The following is a 24,491-nucleotide window of genomic DNA, read 5'->3' on the forward strand; positions in this document are numbered from 1 at the left end:
CATAAAATGTGGGTTTATGTGCATAAATGGGCTTTTGAAAATTGCCTTGATAGGGATTATGACTGTAAAAGTGTGCACAGAAGCGATTTTATGGGTACTTTTAGGTGCACTAGAAAGATGCGTTCCAGGTGCTGGAGTTAGGATTTTCAAAAGTATGCATGTAAATCTACGGGCACACACGTACACCTGCTAATGAGCTGCTGCTTTCAGTGGTGTAGCAAGGGGAGGGGTGGGGAATCCAAAGGTTGTAGGGGAAGTCCTCTTTTTGTATTTTTTTTCCAGCTTCATGCAGGTAGAAAGCGAGAAGAAGAGGGTTATTTGAAATGTCTGCTGTTTCTGTGACCTTAAGCATTTCTACAAGGAGGATGGTAGTGGTGGTGGTGGTGGGAAGAAGGGGGGCATGGGGCAGGCAGCATAAATGTGTGTGTGTGTGTACGTGTGTGTGTGTGTGTGTACGTGTGTGTATGTGTACATCTGTGTGCGTGCACATGCTGCACTGGTTTGTGCACACACCCACTAATTTTCAAAGCAGACTTAAGCAGAATAACCCTACAAGCTCCACTGAAAATTACCCTCAAGAGGGAGATTTGGTAGCGAAGAGCATGCACAATATACAAGAAAGAGAGAGAAAGATTCATTTCACCAGTTAATGAAATTAGCTTTGAAAAAATCTTTTGCAAACATTTGTTAGAAGTGAATACAGCAAAATTTAGAATGTTCATATTTCTGTTGAAATGGTTCCTTCAGTCCTTTGTACTAATTGTGAGGAAGAATTTTTAAAACTTCACAGTAGGCAGTCTGACAAAATAAGTCTGTACACAACGGGGTGTCATTTTCTTTTTTTTTCTAGACTAGAAGATTCCTCCCATTCCTTGGGGCTTCCAACCCTATTAAAATAGGCCTCTGTTGGGTTACAGTGCCATAAAGCCTTCATTCGCACCTCCCCGGTGGCGGTAGGGAGGGCTTCCTCTATTTTATAACCCTCCCACCCAGCCCAGCTATTGCAGCGACAGTTCTTGGCCAGGAGTCACAGACTGCGGCTCCCTCCGGAATGGCCTGCATCCTGTCCGGCCAGTAGATGTCACCACTGAGCGACGTCTGAGGCTCCCTGTGAATGCTGCATCTGAGGCATCCCCCAGCTCCGGCCGGCCCGGGGACAGGAAACAGGATGTAGTATTTTCAATGGCATGTCTGAATTTTAGAAATCGTGGGACAGTGAACAAAATAAAAAACCTTTTCCATGCCCGTAGTCTACCTTTTTGTCGTAATTGACAAACGGCTCTCCTGCCTATACAGAAGGAACACCGGCTCCTCAGATGGCAAAGCAAACCTTCTTCTTATTGCAAAGAAGCTGCTCTTCTTTCGGAATGTTAGAATGGCCCCTACAGCTCAGGCAGGCTGAAACTAGGTCAAAATAGCATCTGAAATATAAGAGCAGTGTGAAAAGGTGGTCTGGCTGTCTATACCTGCTATGCCTTGGTGCATCTTTAACAGAGCAGCACCTATAAAAGAAGAAAGCAAGCACAATCAGATTAGGTCATGAAGACAGGCATGCTCATTCTCTAATGACCTCTTCCGCTATGTCATGATGCCACATACACTCCAATCTCCTGCACGTCTAGTGAAAAATTGTGGTAATGCTCATGCACACTGGGACTCTGCTCTTGGACTAGACCCTTCATCAGCCTCAGCTTCTCCTTGTACATTCCTCTTTTTATTGCCCGCACAACTACTTCTGTCATGGAAGATGGTGTCGGATACAAATGTTTTGCAGTGTACAGCAGACATCAAAGAGCTTGCTCATTTTATTTTGTAAGAGCAATAGGTAGGAGGCCTCTGGTGTAGTCCAGCGATCAAAGCCGGTTTTTCAGCATAATAACATAGTAGATGACAGAAGAAAAAGACCAGTAGACCCATGCAATCTGGCTAGCTATTCCTGTCTGCTCTCCTAAAGATACATCTCAGCTGCCAACCATGGAAGCTTGACCATTTCTAGGATACTACTTCTTATCCAGGTTGATTTTTGTTTACTCATTGGTTCTTTTCTGTCCTGGATAGCTGATCATTATCATCATCATTTCATACTCACTTTTCCATATGGAAAATGCTCAAAGCGAATTAACAACAAAAGCATACCAAGAACCCATATTTAATCCAGCACTCTGCCTTTCCCTAATTTCTTACCCAGAAGTCCTGCAACAATCTGAAACAGCTACCAAAACCAGAAAGGATGTTACCTAAATATCCTGCTTCTTAGATCCCCTCAGACTTACTACACAGTACTTGGCCACCACCACCCTGCTGGCACAAACCCAGTTTGTCTCCAAGGAGTTATAGTCTGCTGGTACTAACACGGCTATTCCATGGTCTGAAGTATCATCAGGTGAGCCTATCCACTGTGCTTAATTCTACCTCTGGCACAATGCCATCAACCCCAACCACTCTTTGACTTTGCCTTCTCAGCTCTTCCACCAGGGATTCTCTGTACTTATCCAGTGCTTTTTAAAAAAAAAATTCTGTTACCCTTTTTGTCTCTACCATCTCCACTAGGAGTTCATTTAATGCCTCCATAACCCTTTCCTTTAAGAAATATTTTCTGATGCTGCACCTAAGTCCACCTCACGCCTCCTTCGTGGGCCTTGTACCATCCATGGCCATCCTTTCCTCTGAAAGGTGTGCTCTACGAGGGCCCTGGAGGAGTGATGGGCACGGTTGTATCTCTCTTCTGAAACGCTGGAGGGACAGAAGAACTGAATTAGCAGCCACCACCATGTAGTTAATAAAAACATCATATAGATCCAATGCAGTCTAGCTCCGCTTCAAGCAATCAGATGAGACATACCACAAAACAAATCAGACAGTTGAAGAATTGTATGTGAGGAGTATTATGTCTTTCAAATGATGGATAATAAAAGGAATTAAGTAAGATGACAGCATAGTTCTGTACCACACCACACGTTCATCACATAACAATCCAGTGGGAGAGGGGAGGATCACCTTGCTGGTGGCTGAAAGGAATCAGTAAGTTTTGCCTGGGAAATTTTTTTTAAAGTATTGGGGAGAAGTAAACTATTGGGGTATATTATTTAGTGTGTTTGTGCTTTGAATAGTCAGTAAGGCAGCTAATAAACAGAAGTTAGTGTGTTTATTTTTAAATAGTATTGTCAGTAAGGCTGCTAATAAGCAGAAATTAGTGTGTTTGTATTTCCCAACCCTCCCACCCCTCTCCCACCCACCCCTAACTCATCCTTTAATTTATAGGCAGGTGCCACTTTCACACACACACACACAAAAATCAGCCTTTTAACTTCACTTCATGATCTCCCCATACCTTATTGAGAGCTTGATCATTGCCCTGTAGACCACTACCAGACATACAGTGAATACACTAATATATTTAAAGGATGCTAATTAAACACATTCCTACTCCCATAGCAACCTAAAACTTAACTAGGAACTGAACAAATTTGAGATGAAGGTAGCAATCCAGCAGCAAGAGGGGGCCTCCCAGTCTTTTGCATCGAGTGTCTCATGTATGATTGTTTACCCACTGGTGGGAAGTTGTACATCCGATGCAAAGAGCTCCTGTCTCTCAGAGAATGAGTCCAATCTCTGGAGGCTAGAGTGGCAGATCTGGAGGAGTTGAGGTAGACAGAGAGGTAATTAGTAGGGATGTGCAGAGCAAAATTTTATGTTCATATTTTTTATGTCCGAAAGGGGGTCCCACTTGCGGCCAATATGGACATAAAAAAAATCCAATGAGTTGGGTATATGTACATATGTGCAAAAAAAAAATTTAAACCCCCTCACCCTCCTTAATCCCCCCCCCCAGACTTACCACAACTCCCTGGTGATCGAGCAAGGAGTGAGGACGTCATTTCTGCAATCCTTGGCGAGAAGCATGTGACGTCGGTGGCACGTCAAGTGACGCGGCGTCACGTGATTCCCGGCGAGTTCGCGCCGGACGGCTCGTTCGGCCCAAAAAGAACTTTTGGCCAGCTTGGGGGGGCCTCCTGACCCCCCCAAGCTGGCCAAAAGTTCTTTTTGGGCCGAACGAGCCGTCCGGCGCGAACGAGCCGGGAATCACGTGACGCCGGCGTCACTCGACGTGCCGCCGACGTCACATGCTTCTCGCCAAGGATTGCAGAAATGGCGTCCTCACTCCTCGCTCCATCACCAGGGAGTTGTGGTAAGTCAGGGGGGGGGGATTAAGGAGGGTGAGGGGGTTTATATTTTTATTTTGGCTCAACAATCGCGATTTCCCACATATCGAACATATCTATGTTCGATATGTGGGAAATCCGATCGTTTATGTCGAATCAATTTTTTAAGTAAAAAAAAAATATGAGTTGCGTTTTACAAATGCGGTCAATCCGAATGCACACCCCTAGTAATTAGATGAGACCTTCAGGGACATAGTGTTGTAATTACGTGTGTTTTGGTGGATCCTTGGGTGCTGTGGAGATGACCACGCCCATGGGGAGGAGCCCTGTGAGGAGCCACAGCACTGGGCTAGACTGTTATACACAAAAACACGGGAATTGAACTCTTTATTATACAGCTTGAATATGGCCACTGGGTGGCAGTAGTGAGTTGCAGTCTCAGGGACCTTGGCAGAGGGAGCCCTTCTCTCCTGGATGACATCAGGAGGTACTGCAGCAGGTTACCCACTGAGGAGTTACTGTAGATGAGATAGACTGAGAAGTTAGAGTACTCACTCGGTGTTAGCTATAGGTATGCGAGTCCACCAGATAAGTTGTAGAAGGTACAGGCACCGAGGCAGGGAGAGCAGGCCTTCGAGGAGCGAGTACCTGTTCCCTGAAAAGCACCTGAAATAAAGCAGAGGGCCCCCGAGGAGCGGATACCCAAGTTAGTAGATACCCCGAAGGGCAGAGGGAGAGCTTCCAGCGGCAGCATGGAAGCGGCAGAGTAGCGCAGACAGGAATGGATTCGAGTCCTTGCCAAATCAACGAGCTAGCAAATCTGTGAAGGTAATATACCCAGATGGTATGACGTCAGGCTGAGGGAATGCCCTTGAGGTTCACGCCAAGGGTAGTACAAAGACATGGGTGCCGGTGCACACGCGCGCACCCTAGTAGGTACCTGGGAGGAGCAATGGCGGGAAGCTGCACTATAGCCATTCTGGGGATGCCAGAGTGGTTGGCTTGTAGACGCTGCAGTAGCCATCTTGCCCAGGGAAGCGGGAGGAGCCGAGAATGAGGTGAGGCAAGCGGGGCAAAGCCATCGAAGATCGACGGAAGCAACAGTACCCCCCTTCAAAGGGCATCCACGCTGATTCCTACCAGGTCTTGGTTTTTGAGGATGCAGGTGATGAAAGTCCTGTAGCATCTCTTTATTCATGATATTGGACATTGGAGTCCAACAGTTTTCTTTTGGGCCATACCCATCCCATGACAGGAGGTATTACCATTCTCTGCCTTGTCTTCTTACATCGAGAACTGCGTCAACTTTGTATTCGATGTCTTCCTCTGCATCTACCGGTGTAGCATCAGGTATCTTGCTGGAAAACTCACTAAGTATTACTGGCTTCAATAGTGAGACGTGGAATGCATTGTGGATCTTTAAAGTAGATGGCAGCTTCAGACTGTAGGTGAGATTACCCAGTCGTCAAAGAATGGGGAATGGTCCAACGAAGTGAGGAGCGAATCGAGCTGAAGGAATTTTAAGTCTTAGGTGCTTAGTGGAAAGCCAGACTTTATCACCAGGCTTGAAGTCTGGAGCCTTGCAGTGATGAGCATCGTATCCTTTCTTTGCCCGTAGTCCTGCTTTAACAACATCTCTTTTGTCTGAGTCCAGAGTTGTTGGATATCTTTGGCAGTAGATTGAGCTGCCGGGGATGACACTGATAATGGAAGTGGCAATGTTGGCAGTGGTAGTCATCCGTAGACTACTTCGAATGGTGTTGATCCAGTGGATGCCGCTCGATGAGAATTTATGGCAAGTTCTACCCATGGCAACAGTTCGCTCCAATCATTCTGTCGTGTGTTCACGTAATCATGAATGAACTGCTTGAGTGTCCTGTTCATCCTCTCTGTTTGCCCGTTGGATTGAGGATGATATGCCGATGTGAAGTCGAGGGCTATATTGAACTTCTTACATAGTGCCTTCCAGAAGTTAGCTGTGAACTGGGCTCCTCGATCGGAGACTATGTGCTTAGGCAAGCCATGCAGGCAGAAGATGTACGTAATAAATAGCATGGCGAGCTCCATGGCGGTGTGTAAGCCTGGGAGAGCCACAAAATGCGCCATCTTCAAGAACCTATCAACGGTTACCCAAATGGTGTTATTCCCTCCTGAAGAAGGTAAATCTACCATGAAGTCTGTGGCAATATGTGTCCAAGGTTCTTCAGTCATAAGAGATATCCTTGCCTCGGACATTTCTGATGCCCTGAACCTCCATCTACTCTAGTTCCAAATGCCTTCTATGGGTGAGCTTCCATCTGCTCGCCTTTCCGGATGTCCTGACATCTTTCATTCCTGTTGTTGATGCCGTGTGTTCTACTCCTGAGTCCTGAAGCCTTCATCCCAGCCTTCAAGCTTTAGTTCTTGTCCGTCCTCATCTCCTGTCCGGCCTGCTGCCTCTGTCGCTACCCAGCGGCAAATCCGAAAGGGTGTTGAGTAGTCGGAGGACCACTCAGAGACCAACCATGTTTGGTTGGTCTCACTAGGCAGGCAGGTCGGCAGGGGCCTGGTCGTCTCCAACCCTCGACGAAGTCCACCTTACCTCAAAGGGGCACACATCTTACCCCCTAGCGTTCCCAGCCAGCAGAGCGTAACAATACATTTGCATGCCAGTACCATACTAGAGTCTTTGTATATAATGGATGGGGAAGGGAGAAGAGTGGGAAGAAGGAAGGACTCTGAAAAAATAAGGAAGTGACTGTAACAGAAAGCAAAACAAAAACATGGCAGGGATAGAAAGAACAAACGTGAATCATAAAAACAAGTGAAAGGGAAGAAAGGCAGAGGGAGAAAAATGCCTGTTCACAGTTCAATATGTTATTTGCTAGGGGAATTTTTACAAGCACTTTGGGATTATACTGGGACAGTTTGATCTGGAACTTTCCAGAAATGATCTAACCCCTATAGCTCATCTCACTGGGTATGCAAAATACTTTACGCAATATCTTTCATACAAAATATCCTGAGGTCCTTTTTCACTAAGGCTGCAGCAAACAAAACCCTTTTTTAAATGGGAGAAACTGGTGGAACATATAATGACCAAAGCCAAGTAGATTCAAACCTTTACTTTCAGAAAGTGAATTTTAAGACAAATTTTGGAAATCAGTGTAAATATTTTCCTGTCTTTTTAAAGACCTTCTTTCTAGTATCATACAGCTAATTAGCTTGTGGGACATTTCCATATCCTAATGCTTTGTATTGAAACAATAGTTAGAGAAAGAGTGTTGAAGAGACTTGAAGAACAATAGTACAATGGTGTGATTGTGGTTCTGGCTTCCATTCGGGGAAGTTTATGTTTTGGTGATTTTTCTATCACATTTTAGAAGGCAGTATTCAACCATTTTTGATACTCCGCAGGAAGGTTTCCTTGGAAAACTTGCTTGCAGGCCCATGGGTATTTTGTGCAAACAGACCACAAAGCTTAAAAATTGTGCTCTCCATGTTTGATTCATTAAGCTTTTTCTCCATAGACATAGAATGGGAGAATAGCCTTAATTGATTAGGATTCTAGAATCTTCTTTAACTTACACATTATTTCCAAAGAATCATTCTATGTGACTTTTAGAAACATGTTAGAAACTTTTTGTAAAAAAGATATTGGATTTTAAATTAATTTACCATTCACTGGGTGCTGGGGACTAGCTGAGGATTACTATATGTTTAAATATTTTTTATTGCATTTGTCATATAAAAAGAAACCATTACATCGCATGAAGATTCATAGTTAATATAAAAAACTTCAATAATTAAAACAAACATTCTATATGGAAATCTGGCAATTTAATATATTGGCTTTCAGTTTGGTCCACTGAGTTTGGAATTATCAGTAGTCTCACCCTTATATAACACATTGTACTGAAAGCTAGCATACAAATTTTTGGTAATCTAATAAAGGAGCCAATGTAATGAGCACTAGGCAGAACACTCGTCTGTACTCACGTTTGTGCATACAGTTTTGTGCATGTAATTTTATTAATGATTTAGAGCCAAATTTTTAAAACTATCTGTGGTACAGCATTTGCACATGTATAGAGGTCTGCAGAGATGTATGCTAGTATTTTATAAATGGTATGATGGGAGCTGCCCAGTTTACAAAATATCACGCATTTCTACTCCAAAAGTATGCATGAATGTTGCAGTATATGTGAATATTTGTAATATAGAAACATACATTCTTTCACTACTCATTTTATACAAATCCTAGTGAACAGAAGTGCATAGGCTTTACTCATCTTTCCTTAATGCTGGAAATTTTAACTCCTAGACAGAGATGGAGTAAGTTTCTGGTGTTGAACCTGGATTTTGTGGTGTGGTACCTGGGATTTATGTGTATAAAACGTGTTTTATGTGCACATGTCTTATTCTGTGTGCATGGGGATGGTAACTTTTAAACAACCGGGCGGGCACACGTGTACGCACGTCTGTCAGCTCATGCCAATGGAGGTGGCCATTTTATAACATATGCGCACATATGCATGCATGGTATAAAACAGGCTGTAAAACTCAATATTCAAAAGGCAATAGGTGCGCTATCCACCTTCATCTCTAAACCATATCCACGTATCAGAGTATTTTTCAAAGTATTTTTTTAAAAGACAAAATATGTCTAGTAGGAAAAGACTTCAGATGTCAAGTCAGCAATCATTCAATTACAGATTTGGTACAGGGCAAAATCATTAGTCAGAAAAACAAGATACACGTGCTGATGCAATCACCATTTTCCCCAGGTCATTCCCAGTTTGCCCAGGTAAAGGATAGAACTTTCTATCCCTCCTAGTTAAATAGGTTTCCTTTTACCCTGTTAGCCCTGACCCTTAAAACCCCACTGACTAGCCAACTATTTGTTTCATGACTAACGTGCCATCCATAACAGAATTAAAGTTACGTGGTAAGGGACTCCGCACTGGTTTCATTCAAAAATCCAGGAATGCCCATAGCCTACCCAGACCACGCCCAGACCCCGCCCCTTTTCGAAAGAAAGTCTTGTGCGCCTACTGGGAGATGCGCGCGTATTTGTGCACATTTTCAAATGTTCGCGGTGCGCGCCGGCCTGATTTCTGCACATATCTCCCAGCTTTGGCGCGCATAAGGCTTCTAAAATTTGCCTTTAAGCATGCCTTTTTGCGCACATTTTTTGGTTATCATACTTTTTAAAACTCCCAGTGTATTAGTTGGAAGTTTAGTGTGTGAGTAATGAAAATGTGCGCTGGAGCTCAGAATGCAGCGTTTACTCACATTATATTTGACTTTGTGCTCTCAGTGAGGTGTAGTTAAAGTTTGTATGAAAAAATTCTGTAGAAAACCTATGCATGCGCTTTTGCTAGTTGGCTTATTTGCATACAAGTTCTGGTAGCAAAATAGTGTACACTATTTACTAAAGCGCGAGCGAAGGTTGGTACCCTTTAGTACATTGGCCTCATGGTGACAGAAGTAGGATCCACTGTACTCAGTGAGTTAATATAATGTCATGTCAGCTTGAAGGAAAGAAATCCTTTAGATGTTGGAAAGAGCACATTTGTATTTTCTTCAGGGAAAAAGAAGTTTTTAGGTAACTCAAGCCAGATTCTTTCCAAGTATCTGAGCAGCCTGCCTCCGTTCCCTCCGAGGCCGCTCCGAAATCGGAGCGGCCTCGGAGGGAACTTTTTTTTTGTCCCCCCACCTTTCCCTCCCTTCCCCTATCTAACCCACCCCCCAGCCCTAACTAAATCCCCCCTACCTTATTTCGTGGAGTTACGCCTGCCTCTGGCTCCCGGCACTCGGCCCCGCCCCGGACCGCCATCACGCCTCCGGCCCCATCCATGGACCGCCGTCACGCCCTCGGGCCGCTGCCACACCCCCGACCAGCCCCTTATTCGAAGCTCCGGGACTTATGCATGTCCTGGGGCTTGCGCGCGCCGCCGAACCTATGCAAGATAGGCTCGGCGCGTGCAGGGGGAGGCAGGGTAGGTTTTCAGGGGGTTGCGCGCGCGCGCAACCCTTTGAAAATCTACCCCTAAATCCCTTTAGTGAGCGGTAATGGCTGAAGCAGCGCGCACTAAAGGACATTACTGCGCATAATGCACTTATGAAATAATGCGCACTAATTGGTGTTACTGCGCACTAAAAGATATGCAGTGCGCAGTAACTCTGTTAGTGCGCACTAACACGAGATACGAATTTTGCCGAAATTTCGGCAAAATACACTTCTTTTTTCGGGGCTACCGAACAATAGAGAATTTCGTAGAAATTGTCTAATTCGTGAAAAACGAATGCACATCCTTAGTTCTTATGTTCTTGTTTCCATTCTCAGGCAGTGAAGAGGATGACAGCATTAAGTTGGAATCTATGTTTGTATTTTAGACTCCTTTGACAAAATGTCCACGTTGCAGGCCCTGCTTCTGCTGGAAATCATGCTGCACCTGGTGGCAGGTAAGATGAAAACGTTGATAAAATGTTAATTAAGGAAGTGGTTCCCAACCTTTTTTGTGTTGCGGCACCCCTGGCACAGGGTTCATTTCAATGGGGCACAAAATCACCTTCACTATCATCACTTTCTCTTCTCTTCCCTCTACCTCGATTCCCCATCATCATAATTACCTTCCATCTCCCCTGGCATCATCTTCTTACCTTCCCTCAACCACCACCCCCCCCCCCCCCCCCCAGCATTATCAACATCCCCTTCCCTCTCCCTCCACTCCCCTGACAACATCATTCCCTCTCCCTCTCCCTTCACCCTACTCCATAGTCCCTTTCCCTCTCCCTCCATCCCTCTTCCCTAACTTCTCCCCCCCCCCCCCAGCATGATCATTACCCTCATCTCTCTCTTTCCACCCCTCTTCCCCACTCCTGGCATCATCATCACTTTCCCTCTCCCTCTGTTCCTCTCCCCACTCCTCTGGCATTTTCACCTTCCTTTCACTGTCGTCGTCATCCCCCCCCCCCCCCCCCCCACATCCTGTGGCATGAACTCAGCTGTCCCTTCCTTACAGGGGTAACGTTTCAGAGGGTGAGTCAGGATCCCTGTGAATTATGTGGGTAGATTGGCTGAATCTGCCCGAGTGGATTTTCAGCCACCTGAATGTACGTTGCACAATGCATGTACTTCTGGCCAAATTAAAAAGAGGCATTCCAGGAGGCAGTGGTAGTGGGGAGGAGAGGCGGGGGGGGGGGGGGGTGTGAAATCAGCGTTCATCGTTTCGGCAACGTGTTTCAAAACTGCATGCATTGCATTTCTTTTCCCAAAATATACCCACAGCCTGTGCATGCCGTTCCTGCGCCTTCTCTACGCTATCCTAGGGAAACCATGAAGGTGCGCCTATGGGCTTTTGGCTAGCTGATGTCCCTAGCCACTGGATCCCATTCGGTATTAGGCCTATGGTAAAGTGCATTGGATGTGGACTTGGCCCACAGAAAGCCAGGAATAAACTGAATTAAAATTCCAATATAGTAAGCCTTCCATATCACCATACTGCAAATACTACATCAGGCCCTAAACAGTAATACACCTCCTATTAAGAAAACAGATTAAAGCCAGGCTGTAAATCCCTACACAGAAACTACATGCTAGCAGACTAACTAAAGCCTCAGTCACACAAGCAGAACACAGATAGACTCTCACCAAATACAGAATAATGAGATTACAAAATATAAATTGAAACGTTCAGACAAAAATTGAACTGGAAATCAGAAGAAGCCAAGCTCTGTAAGCAATGCAAACACAATCAAGAAATATAAAGCATTAAATATACCAATAAAAAGAATGTCAAATCTGCTAATAATTTCAGCTAATTAAAAACATGTTTAAAAATGTTTAAGATATTACCAAACATTAATAAAATATTTCAAAACAGCAGTTATGTCACATCCAATAATTAAAACTAACAAGCAGAAAAAGAAATCTCCCACTCTCCATACCTGGGAACTTTAGATTTCCAGTCCTCCTGAGATTGTTGTAGATTGGAGGAGGGTGCACAAACTTAACCTCTCTCACACACATATATACAGGTACTCTCACAAACGCGCTGTTATGCTCAGGCTTGTGGACCCTTGGCCGACGAGAGGATGGTATACCTTTCGGAGGGTCCGTAGGCTCTCTTGTCGGGTGGCGAGGCAGAACAGGAGGCAGGACCAGCTGACCCTTGGCACTGGAGGCTGAGGCGAATACAGAGGCGATGAAAAGACGAGATGAGGCGCTGTGTTCTTCACCACTGGTGGTCTGCGGTCCCCCCGGGAGGAGCCCGTAGGGACCCGACCGCTGGGACTTAGGTGGACCTAGGGAGGTCAGAGTAACAGTGCAAGGGCCAACTGGAGCTTCGCCCCGGAAGCCCGTAGTCCCCCCAGGAGGAGCCCGTAGGGACCCGGGCCGCTGGGACTTAGGTGGGCCCTTGGAGGCGGTGGTCTTGAAGGAGTCCTAGGTCAAGTGCCAGAGGGTCAACGCTCACCAGTCCGAAGTCGTGTACCAGAGAATCACTGCTTGCCAATCCGGAGTCAGGAACCAGAGAATCACCGCAAGCCAATCCGAAGTCAGGAACCAGAGAATCACCGTTGGCCAATCCGAAGTCAGGAACCATAAGCCAAGCTCAGGGAACTCACCGAAGAAAGCGGACTAGACAGCAATTGAAGACGTTGCCAAGTCGAGGAGTGAGCAGAGGAAGTCTCCCTTTATACTTCCTCTGCTCCAGCTCATAGGAAACAGCTGAGCCTGGTTAAAGGGATCATGTCCCTTTAAGGCTAATGAGGAGGCGCGGCCTCATGCCTAAAGATGGCGGCGGCCATCTTTGATTTTGTCCCGCGGAGGAGAGATGCCGTTGGACGCCGCGAGGGAGGAGCAGGATGGCTCCCCCTGCAGCGGGCAGCTCGGGAGGCCGTGCGGGGGCGACGGCCAGGATCGGAGCCCTCCCCCGGGGCTCCCGCGGCGTAGGAACACCGCACACATGTGCACAGGCATTCTCCCTCATAGACTCACACATACATAAACACCCACTCAAATATACACATATACACACACACATACACCACACCAGTCATATTGTTATCCAGATAAACTTACTTGGCTTACTTTAAGACAGTCAGAAATATTCAATAGCATTGCTGTGCCACTGAATATCCTGTCACAGTTATCCGGATAATTTTATCCCACTAATTTTGATGGCCAGACAGACGCTGAAAATGGACCACAAAATCTTTAAGTTCTGTTTTAGGTTTTCACGTATTTTAACAATTTTCTGATGCCTCATTTCACAAAACTGTTATATTGAAAGTGACAACGTGATGGCTATCTCAATTTCCAAGAGCCTGGAATTCCTATAGTGATGCTTATACTTGGAGGAAATATGCATGAATATCAAATACAAGGAGAAGGAAAACTGATAGAAAATACCCAGTGTTTTAATGCACTAATTGTTTCAAAAGAGAAATATTTTAAAATTAGCAAGATAAAAAAATGAAAACACTCAGCTGTAAGCTAAAACTCCTTGCATGGAATGGAATCTCTTTGCTGAATAGATAATATCAGAGTTTGATCATTTTCTTTAAAAAATAAAACAAATCCCAGTTTATCTGCGTAAATCTGTTTTTTTTTTTTTAATTATCAGGTGGGGTAGTCCAGGAAAAAGTATGCGGGGGAAACCATTTACCGTACATTCATACTTTCAGGCTGCTGACAATTACCCTCATCATTCAGCACAGGCCCTTGTGCATTCCTCTCATGTAACTCTCTTGGCCTGGAAAGGATCTGTTTACTGTACTTTTCCTGACCCAAAAATAAACCAAAACAAAATTTGAAAAAATGCAACCACCCACTGCAAATACTCTTGCAGAAAAGAGAGCAGATCCTATGGGGATACATTCTGTACTCTGGAATCTGCCAACACATTGTTCTCATAATAGTGCTGTTCAGAAAGTCCCTTTTCATGAAACAGTGACAGCAAACTATTGTACATCTTGGAAGATAGCCAGTAATTCAGCTGAGTTCTTAGGAGTGTACCGTACAAGCATCTGATGAAGCTAGGCCAAACTCAAGACCTCCTGCTTTATGGCGTAATGAAACAGCAATCACAATTTTTCATCCTGCATATTGCAAGCTGAGTCAAGGGCATTAGAGATACGTCACTAGTGGTCTTTTTATTTTCATGCAGTGTTTTGGGCAACATCAAGAACAACTGTTTGCTTTGATAGCTCTGTGTTGTACTGCAAATGCAGATATAATTATAGTATTTATCATTCCAAATGAAACAAGGCCAATACTGTTGGTGTTAGAGCATGAAACATTATAAAATTGCTCTATGACCCATAGATATCAGATATCGTGATTGAAAATGGGGACTTTCATACTAGGCTGCTATACAGCGTTATAATCATTGGTTACCCTTAGTCCTTATTTTTTTAATTTTGTTCTATATGCACTTTAAAATGTCTCAATATTTATCATAATTTGGAGGATCTTTTATGCACAGATTGATATTCTTATTCCAACCAAGCATAATTCTGCTTCAGGAGTTTGTTTTTGCCACCATGATGTGTCGCCGTTGAATTGCTGCAATTCAGGAGCAGATGATCTCTATACAAGGATCTATATCAGGGAATTTTGAAAATTATGCTGTTTGGTTGAATTTGATTGATATAAGGGTTCATCAAGTCCAATATCCTGTTTCCAACAGTGGCCAATCCAGGTTACAAATACCCGGTAGCATCCCAAATAGTTGATTCCATGCTGTTTATACTCAGAGACAAGAAATGGTTTTTCCCCAAGTTTAAGTGGTTAATAACGGTTTATGGATTTTTCCTCCAGGAACTTGTCCAAACCTTTTCTAAATCCAAACAGACAACAACCAACAAGGACTTACAGACAACAACCAACAAGGACTGAATTACATAGTCTGGGTAAACAAATAAGCATGGGTGTAGTTTGCTTATTGCAACAGTTACTACCCCTAACTAATTAAGCTAGATATTTCACTTAGATGCTGTTCCAACACTGCTCTCTACATTAATGGTGGGGGTGGAAGGGAAATAGAACCAAAAGGATACTAAGAGCCAAGAGTAACAGATAAGTATGAGAAAAAAAAGTGCGAAACTTGCTGGGCAGACTGGATGGGCCGTTTGGTCTTCTTCTGCCGTCATTTCTATGTTCTATGTTTCTATCTATGCTAACTGCCTTTGTCACATCCTTGAGCATTGAATTCCAGAGCTTAATTATGTGTTGAGTGAAAACATATTTTCTCCAATTTGTTTTAAATGTGCTACTTAGTAACTTCAATGAGTAACCTTTAGTTTTGTATTTTTTGAAAGTGTAACAACCAATTCGCATTTACCTGTTCCACTCCACTCATGATTTTATAGGCCTCTATCATATCTCCCCTCAGCGGTCTCTTCTCCAAGTTGAGGAGCTCTAATCCCTTTAGCCTTTCCTCATAGAGAAATCATTCCTTCCAGCCCTTCTCTGTACTTTCTCCGGTGAAACTATATATTTTTTTGAGATGTAGCAACCAGAATTGTACACCATACTCTAGGAGCACCATGGAGTGATACAGAGGTACTATGATATTCTCCGTTTTATTCTCCATTCCCTTACTAATAATTCCAAAAATTCTGTTTGCTTTTTTTTTTATCGCCGCAGCACACTGAACCGAGGATTGCAATGTATTGTCCACAATGGCACCTAAATCCTTTTCCTGGGTGGTGACTCCTAATATGGAATCTAACATCATATAACTACAGTTTTGGATTATTTTCCCCTATGTGCATCTCTTTGCATTTGTCCACATTAAATTTCATCTGCATTTGAATACCCAGGTCCTCCTTCAATTTCTCACAGTCCCCTTGTGATTTAACAACTTGTAATAATTTTGTGTCATCTACAAATCTAATCATCCCACTTATTGTTTCCTTTTCCAGATCATTTACAAATATTTTTCAAATCACTGGTCCCAGTACAGATCCCAGTGGTGCTCCACTGTTTAACTTTCTCCATTGAGAAAATTGACCAATTAGTGTTGCTCTCTGTTCAGTTTGCAGTCCCCAATAGGATATTGCGTTCTATCCCATGACTTTTTAATTTTTTTAGAAAACTCTCATGAGGGATTTTGTCAAACACCTTCTGAAAATTCAGATACACCATATCCATTTGGCTCACCATTATCCACATGTTTATTAAACTCTTCAGAAAATGTAGCAGAGTGGTGAGACAAGACTTCCCTTAGGTATCTTCATGTTCTGACTAAAACGCTGGTAACTTACGCTTCCAGCCTTGCTGTCATAGTAGCATTGCAAGCTGCCAGGAATGTGGTAGGAACATGCTGCGATTCCGGCACAACAAGGTGCTTTCTAAATTACCGGGTTGGAGACGGGAGAGAGGAAGCATTACTTTAACTATCTGCTCAACCAGGGAGGGGTAGAGGGAAGGAAGAGGTGCCCAGTGACTCCTTTCACATTTCTTTTGTAGAACACTTTTGGAGGAGTTTGGAGGCCTTGGAGGGAACGGGGAAAGCCATCGGGGCTCCCCTTGGGCTTGGCGCGCGCAAGGTGCACAAGTGTGCACCCCTTGTGTGCGCCGACCCTGGATTTTATAACATGCGCGCGGTAGCGCACGCATGTTATAAAATCGGGTGTACATTTGCGCGCGCCGGGTAGCACGCACAAATGTACCCCGCTCGCTTAAAATTTAAAATCGGCCCCTTTCTGTTTTTACACACTGTGCCACTAACCAGTTTTATTCTTTTGAATGTAGTCAGTTAAATCTAAAGTAATCTGGCTACACGCAGCAGGATAACCTTAGGACGGCTCTGAGGAAGACCAAAGTTAGCCAACTAACTTACCCAGTTAAAGCTGAAATTTAGCTCTGCCCCACAACTCACCAACATTATGTAGCTAAATTTGTCCAGATAAACTCACAAGTTATCTGGCTAAATGCCTTTGAACATGCCCCTCCCTCCCCCATGTCTATAATGCAATATGAAGTGGAAGGATATTAGCATCAATTAGAATAAATCAAAGAAAAATCTTGAAATCACATACTTTGTTATATGAAACCAGAACAGCTGGAACAGATTAATTTTTTTTCTCTCTTGGCATTCCAACATTTAGCAAACAAAGGGCCTCATTTACTAAGGCTTTTCTCCCATAGTAAGCGAGGACCAAAGAGAGGAACCACAGGCAAGCAAATTTTCCTGACTTTTAAACAGAAAATGAAATATTTTCCAGCCTGTAGCGATGTGGGATTTCTTTTTCTTATGCTGGCAGAATAATTTACCTAGACCATCCTAATCACATTAATTTAAACATTACATCGTTTGTACACACTTATTAAGCTATCACCTGTGTTTCCCTTGCTGCAAACACTGGTGGTGTTGTTGCTCTGGATCCAGACTTGCCTTTCATTGCATCAGACCTTGGGCTATAGCAAAAATAAAAATATACCTCATTGAGCTAAGTTTGGGGTCTCTCCTACTCTGGCTTAGCAAATATGGTCCTAGATTATATGGTGAAATCTCGCAGACTGCAATAAGGGCTGCTGACTACCAGTGATCCAGCAGCTTCAGTTAAGTACTGGGAGATGGCTTCTTGGTGGCTGGCATTCAGCGGGCCTCCAGCCTCTGTGTGTACTGAGAGAGATCAAAATGGAACTTTTGACCATTGTTGCTAAGGTGAAAGAAGGAAAAGTTCCCAATTTAGCAAATAAGTTATATATATATATATATTTTTTTTTTTTTTAATACAATTTTGGTGCCAAGACAAAGGAAGAGATTCCTGGACTCAGGGTAACAGCAACAGCAGTATCAACATAAAAAAGAGCAGAGTCAATTGAAGTAGGGAAAGGAGAGAAGAGCATACTTTAAAAAAAAAAAATAAGTATTACATAGGAAAGGGAGTGACTAAGTATTTGCTTGTTAACTCTTGTGGGTAGATAGCATGCTAAAGATATTTATCCTTCAGCTAGGACTATATTTTATGTAAGGATGCCTTTCTAGGCCACAGTTTTTTAATGATTATAGAAGGGTTTTTTGCTTTGTTTTTATTTGATGATTGTTATTTTGTTTTTATTTATTTATTGGAATTGTATGTAATTTATATATTATGTGGATTTTATTATTTTATGGCTTTTTTTTTTTTTTGTAACCACCCAGATGTAATTTGAAGGCATGGAAAATAAATGTGTTAATTAAATAAATAAATACATTAATTAAGTAATTAATTAATTAATTAACTAACTAATTAATAGAGGGGATTTTTTTTATATCCCTGAAAACAAAAACCAATCACATTGCAATAGGCCTTCCTGGGCATATGATATCATGACATACCAGCACTTCTTGTTCAGATGACAGTACTCAGCTTTTCACCTTATATCTTACCATACACAAAGTCAGCATGGCTTTACCCAGGGCAAGTCTTGCCTCACAAATCTGCTTCACTTTTTTGAAGGAGTTAATAAACATGTGGATAAAGGTGAACCGGTAGATATAGTATACTTGGATTTTCAGAAGGCGTTTGACAAAGTTCCTCATGAGAGGCTTCTAGGAAAAGTAAAAAGTCATGGGTTAGGTGGCGATGTCCTTTCGTGGATTGCAAACTGGCTAAAAGACAGGAAACAGAGAGTAGGATTAAATGGGCAATTTTCTCAGTGGAAGGGAGTGGACAGTGGAGTGCCTCAGGGATCTGTATTGGGACCCTTACTTTTCAATATATTTATAAATGATCTGGAAAGAAATACGACGAGTGAGATAATCAAATTTGCAGATGACACAAAATTGTTCAGAGTAGTTAAATCACAAGCAGATTGTGATAAATTGCAGGAAGACCTTGTGAGACTGGAAAATTGGGCATCCAAATGGCAGATGAAATTTAATGTGGATAAGTGCAAGGTGATGCATATAGGGATAAATAACTCATGCTATAATTACACAATGTTGGGTTCCATATTAGGTGCTACAACCCAAGAAAGAGATCTAGGTGTCATAGTGGATAACACATTGAAATCGTCGGTACAGTGTGCTGCGGCAGTCAAAAAAGCAAACAGAATGTTGGGAATTATTAGAAAGGGAATGGTGAATAAAATGGAAAATGTCATAATGCCTCTGCATGGTGAGGCCGCACCTTGAATATTGTGTACAATTCTGGTCGCCACATCTCAAAAAAGATATAATTGCGATGGAGAAGGTACAGAGAAGGGTTACCAAAATGATAAGGGGAATGGAACAACTCCCCTATGAGGAAAGACTAAAGAGGTTAGGACTTTTCAGCTTGGAGAAGAGACGGCTGAGGGGGGATATGATAGAGGTGTTTAAAATCATGAGAGGTCTAGAACGGGTAGATGTGAATCGGTTATTTACTCTTTCGGATAGTAGAAAGACTAGGGGGCACTCCATGAAGTTAGCATGGGGCACATTTAAAACTATTCGGAGAAAGTTCTTTTTCACTCAACGCACAATTAAACTCTGGCATTTATTGCCAGAGGATGTGGTTAGTGCAGTTAGTGTAGCTGTGTTTAAAAAAGGATTGGATAAGTTCTTGGAGGAGAAGTCCATTACCTGCAATTAAGTTCACTTAGAGAATAGCCACTGCCATTAGCAATGGTAACATGGAATAGACTTAGTTTTTTTGGTACTTGCCAGGTTCTTATGGCCTGGATTGGCCACTGTTGGAAACAGGATGCTGGGCTTGATGGACCCTTGGTCTGACCCAGTATGGCATGTTCTTATGTTCTTATGTTCTTACACCTGTGCTGATATCCCCCCAAAAATGTGCACCATAAAATGCATTGGAAAAAATGTTTGAGCTGACTTGTCTTTAAGGAACTTATTGGTGTTTACATGATGTTATCAAAGTTTTAAAACCTTTATTGAACTAATAAAGCAAAAAAAAAAAAAAAATGGCAAGTTTTGTGGTCTGCCTATACCTGCAAGTTTCCTTTAAGTAACTTCTCATGAAAGGGCCTGATCACATCAGTACACTGTTATGTTTCCCTTTTATAGCTTTATTCACAGTAGAGACTGCTCAATCAGTCTATGTCGCGCACTATGGCAGCACAGTGAATATGACCTGCATGTTTCCAGTGGCTGGCGGTATAAACATGAAAGACTTAAAGGTCTATTGGCATCATAAATCTTCCTCGCAAGCAATGGAGAAAGAAATATACTTGCTGGATGGTGGGAAGGAAAACCTGAACATGCAAGATGCAGGCTACAGAGGCAGAGCAACCTTGCTAAAGGATGAACTGTACCGGGGACATGCTGTGCTCCAGATCGCCAACGTGAAGCTCACAGACGCGGGGACCTATGTCTGCCTCATTATCTACGGAGGAGCCGATCACGAGCAAGTCACTCTGCAAGTAAAAGGTGAGATGCCTTAAGAACAGTACAAATATTTCATCCTGCTCTCAGAACTGAGTTTTTCATTCCTGAAGGCAGAAAGCGAATGCTTACGACAGATGTCAGGTTTAAAGAGCCTGCTGCATTCTTTTCATGGCCACTCCCTCCTCCTTTTGGGTTTCCAGCTCAGTCGGAACTATGGTGCCCGGAGTCTTCATGTGCAGCTCTGCATGGAGTTTGTCCCCATTTCTAACCCCCTTCCATCCAGCCCAGCCGTTGCAGCAGCCAGTCCTATGGCAATGAGGCATGGACCACGGTTCTCGCTGTCAATAGGCACAACTGCGCCCTTGAGCTAGCCAGCAGACAAGACTCCCTCTCTGCCCCCCAGGTGGCTGTGAATGCTTTAAAGGACAATTTTCAAAAAATGTTACCCAGGGAAAAACTCGGAATGACAATTGCCCTCCCCTCTCTGCAGGGAAAAGTACCCACGCTGTTTTTCTATTGCTACTATAGAGCAGGGCCAGCAAGGAATGTGGGAAGTTCATTTTTAAATCCCTGCACATGCTTTACAGCCGGGACTTTGCACCTGCAGAGTTTGTGGGTAGTGAAATAACACGATGAATAGTGGCCCTAGAATTTTCACAGGGAAACCCCACAGGGAGTTTCCCTATAAAAATGAATTTGCAGGCCCGAGGACACAAAGAAAAAAATCCCCCCTTATTTATTAGATTGTAGCATTAGAAAAAGCCAGCATGGAAATAAACATAAGTAAACAAAAACAAACAGTAAAAAAAAAAGATAGAAAGTGATACCTTTTTATTGGACTAACTTAATATTTATTTATTTATTTAACAGCTTTTCTATACCGACATTAGTAGGCACATCATATCGGTTTACATCAAACAATAGATGGAAAATACAATGAACAGGGAGAGGGGAGGGGGAAACATAGAGTAACATGTTGCAACAACGGTGTTGCGGCTAGAGGCGGCTATAAAGGTGAGTCTGAAAATAAGAACTGGAGAGGTATTACATTTCTTGACTAGGTCCCTTGCTCAGTCCCAAACAGAATGAGCTAAGGATGACTGAGAATAAATTACCAAGTTAGCAATACGCTTTAGCAATGAGGCCCTAAATACAGATTTTATAAACAATTGTGGCAGTTTCTGTTATCTTGACTGCGATGATACATTACTGGTACATCATCCTGCTGTGATTCTTTTGCAGCTTTCTTCAAGAAAGCAATCAGTGACTAACCTGATGAGCCAGTGGCAGTTTTGTGCATGGCTATGATGAGTAGGATGTGGGTTCAAGTCTTGGGCTGGGTCCAGCTCCCTGGGTTGGATGATACCTTGTGGCTGGATTTAGGACCAATGATCCTGTTACTTTATGTGTTTGGGGGTTCCTACAACTAATTTATTTGTACTCCGCCTAGCATGGAAGATAGAGCAGATAATGCATTTGTTTAAATAAATGATTGCATGGTTCCAAAAGAAGTCCTGAGCAGTGCAGAGCCCCTAGCCAAAGACTGCCACTGTGTTGATTGACCTAACTGAATAGGGAGAGGGTATTAAAGAGCCCAGCACAAACTGGTTCTGATTGAACTGACTCAACAAAAGAACAGGAAGAAACTGCTGAGTCCGAAATATCAATGTAAATGCATCTGGTTCCAGGGTTTTGTTTGTGTGATGAGATGACTTTCTTGCTTAAAATGATTTTTTTTTTCTCAGTCCTATCCCCCTTCTGCAGTCTCAGCCCTATCCCAGCACACTCATGGGAACTATTTCTTGCGGGTTGTGCCATACTGGAAAGCAAAACTCACACAAGAGCCCTGAGGGAATAGCAACAAAAAATAAAAATGAACAAAGGTAGAGCCATCTAAGATGCGTTCTCATTTAATCAGGATACAAAGACAATAAAGTCTCATCACAAGAAAGATTTTATCTAAAGTGTTTTCGTAATTTCCCGTTAAAAACTCATAATACCCCTAAACTCTTTTAAGTTATGCTAAATACATTCTCACTTGGTCCCTAAAAAGTGAACAGGCCTGGGGCAGGGTTAGGGCAGGGAATGAAAGCTGGGCAGCCAAAATTAGGCCCGGGAATGGCCAACTCAAAACCAAGTACCATCCCTGTGCAGTGAGAGCTAGCGGTGCCGTCTCCTTCCTGCCCCTACCCAGCATCCCCTGCAGTCCTCCCTCCCATCTATCTCAATGTGACAGTTAGGAAGGCTTTCCTTCCACCCTCCCCTGGAGCCCCGACTAAAGTTCCCCAGACCTAGCCCAGCATCCAGGATTGCTCTGGCAATGCCGAGAATCAGAGCGATGCCAGTCAGTCGCTGGGCTGGTAAAAGGTAAGCGTGAGTCAATCCTGGGAATATCTAGAGGGATTCTGTGGCTGTGGGGCAGGGGAGGGTGTGTGTGTTGGAGGGAGATTCACGGGGGCTGTGTCAGGGAAGCAGATGGAGTCTGGGGCTTACTTTAGTTTGACATGGGGACAGGAGGGGAGGGGAGATTGCCAGGAGAGGACCTAGCTGGCTAGTGCTGAGTGGTCTAAATCTGGACGGGCCATTCTTTGGCCATCTATGTTTAGGTGAGTTTTCCTCCAAAAGGCCTTAGTTACCTAGGTTCAGTTGAGAAGTCACCTAACTCTAAGCTTTCAGTTCTTCTTGGAAATTGACCCTTTTATTATCTCTCCTTGTACTCTTCACATACTCAATAGCTTTGACCAGCTGTAGTTATCTGGCGGCAGAAAAGGAACATACTGTTAAGCACACCAAAAATAAAATGTCCTTAAAGAAAAATAATAGAATCGATGCATGGAGATGATACCTCTAGTTGACTAATGAATGTCCTAAGATATAAATGTCTGAGACTGCTGTGGTTCATTCCTTTGACAATCTGAAGAAACGGGTTAGGAGATCTAAAGCTTGCATCTTTAAGCACTGATTAACAGTATCTCTGGATTTCAATAATTCATCTGACCGGTGATCAAGTGAAAGGTGCGCTGTAGGGGATATTTAAAGAAGTTTAACATAAGAATTTTCCTGAATTCACTTTTAGATTCAACACTTTTTTTTTTATTGAGCTTGAACATAGCAATAACAAGAACAGAACTGCCCTGGGGAGGCTGGACTCTTAACCACCCAGGGCACTTGGATTCCTGAATTCACTTTTACTCTCTCATGTCTTCAGCACCCTACACTCGGATAAATACATGGACAGAGGGAGCACTGTTTTCCACGACGCGGAATGTGTCTCTGAGCTGCCAGTCTGAAGGATTTCCCCTGCCGGAGGTGTTCTGGCTGAACCATGGCATAAACAGCAGCTTGCCTCCTCACACATCCCACTCCATGACTGCAGACGGACTGTACAACGTAACCAGCAGGCTGCCGATCGGGCCCAGCTCCCATCAGAACTACAGCTGCGTGTTTTGGAATGCAGAACTGAACGAGAGGACATCTGCGGAATTCTTCCTCTTAGGTAACAGCTGACCTATGACTTCAGTTTTAACTTCTGCACGTGGCGCTCAGGGGAGGGGGGGGGGGAAGGCTAACGAGAGCACCGAGTGATCATGAGGGGAAAAAATATGCCTTACCTTAGCACACCATATTGCTGGCGCATGCAACTTGTGCCTAGCCAGAGGCAGGCGCAAAAGGTAAAACAAATGACAGGGTGGGAGATAGAGTAGAGCTGGGGGGGGGGGGGAAGTTAGGGGAAGGAGTGGGAAGGTCAGGTTAGGGGGAAGGGAAGTTCCCTTCCAGGCCGCTCCGATTTCGTGGAAGGCAGCGCGGCTCGGCGCACACAAGGTGCATAAAATTGGGTGTACATGTGCGCGCGCCGGGTAGCGAGCACATGTAGGCCGCGCGTGCTTCTTTTAAAATCTACCCCTATATGTATATAAGATGTTTTATTTATTTTATTTATTTATGTGCTCTTATATACCGTTGTTTGCAACTGGTCTTCACAACGGTTTACAGTAGGGCTAACAATACAAAAAACATT

The 24,491-nt window shown here is 43.6% G+C and overlaps 1 protein-coding gene across 11 annotated transcripts in view; it reads left to right on the forward strand.

Annotated features, from left to right (window-relative positions):
• Positions 1-24,491, forward strand: part of PDCD1LG2 (programmed cell death 1 ligand 2) — a 186,730-nt gene that overhangs the window by 105,461 nt on the left and 56,778 nt on the right. For 9 of the 11 annotated variants that reach the window (XM_029613797.1, XM_029613789.1, XM_029613821.1 and 6 more), the window contains 3 exons: positions 10,492-10,610; positions 20,153-20,515; positions 23,682-23,969. In XM_029613797.1, coding sequence (XP_029469657.1) covers positions 10,556-10,610; positions 20,153-20,515; positions 23,682-23,969 — 706 coding nt within the window. In that variant the 5' untranslated portion in view covers positions 10,492-10,555. The remainder of the gene's footprint in view (positions 1-10,491; positions 10,611-20,152; positions 20,516-23,681; positions 23,970-24,491) is intronic. The other 2 variants (XM_029613772.1, XM_029613838.1) reach the window with 1 other exon arrangement.

This window comes from Rhinatrema bivittatum, chromosome 1, assembly GCF_901001135.1.
Source record: "Rhinatrema bivittatum chromosome 1, aRhiBiv1.1, whole genome shotgun sequence".
NCBI classification, from domain to species: domain Eukaryota; kingdom Metazoa; phylum Chordata; class Amphibia; order Gymnophiona; family Rhinatrematidae; genus Rhinatrema; species Rhinatrema bivittatum.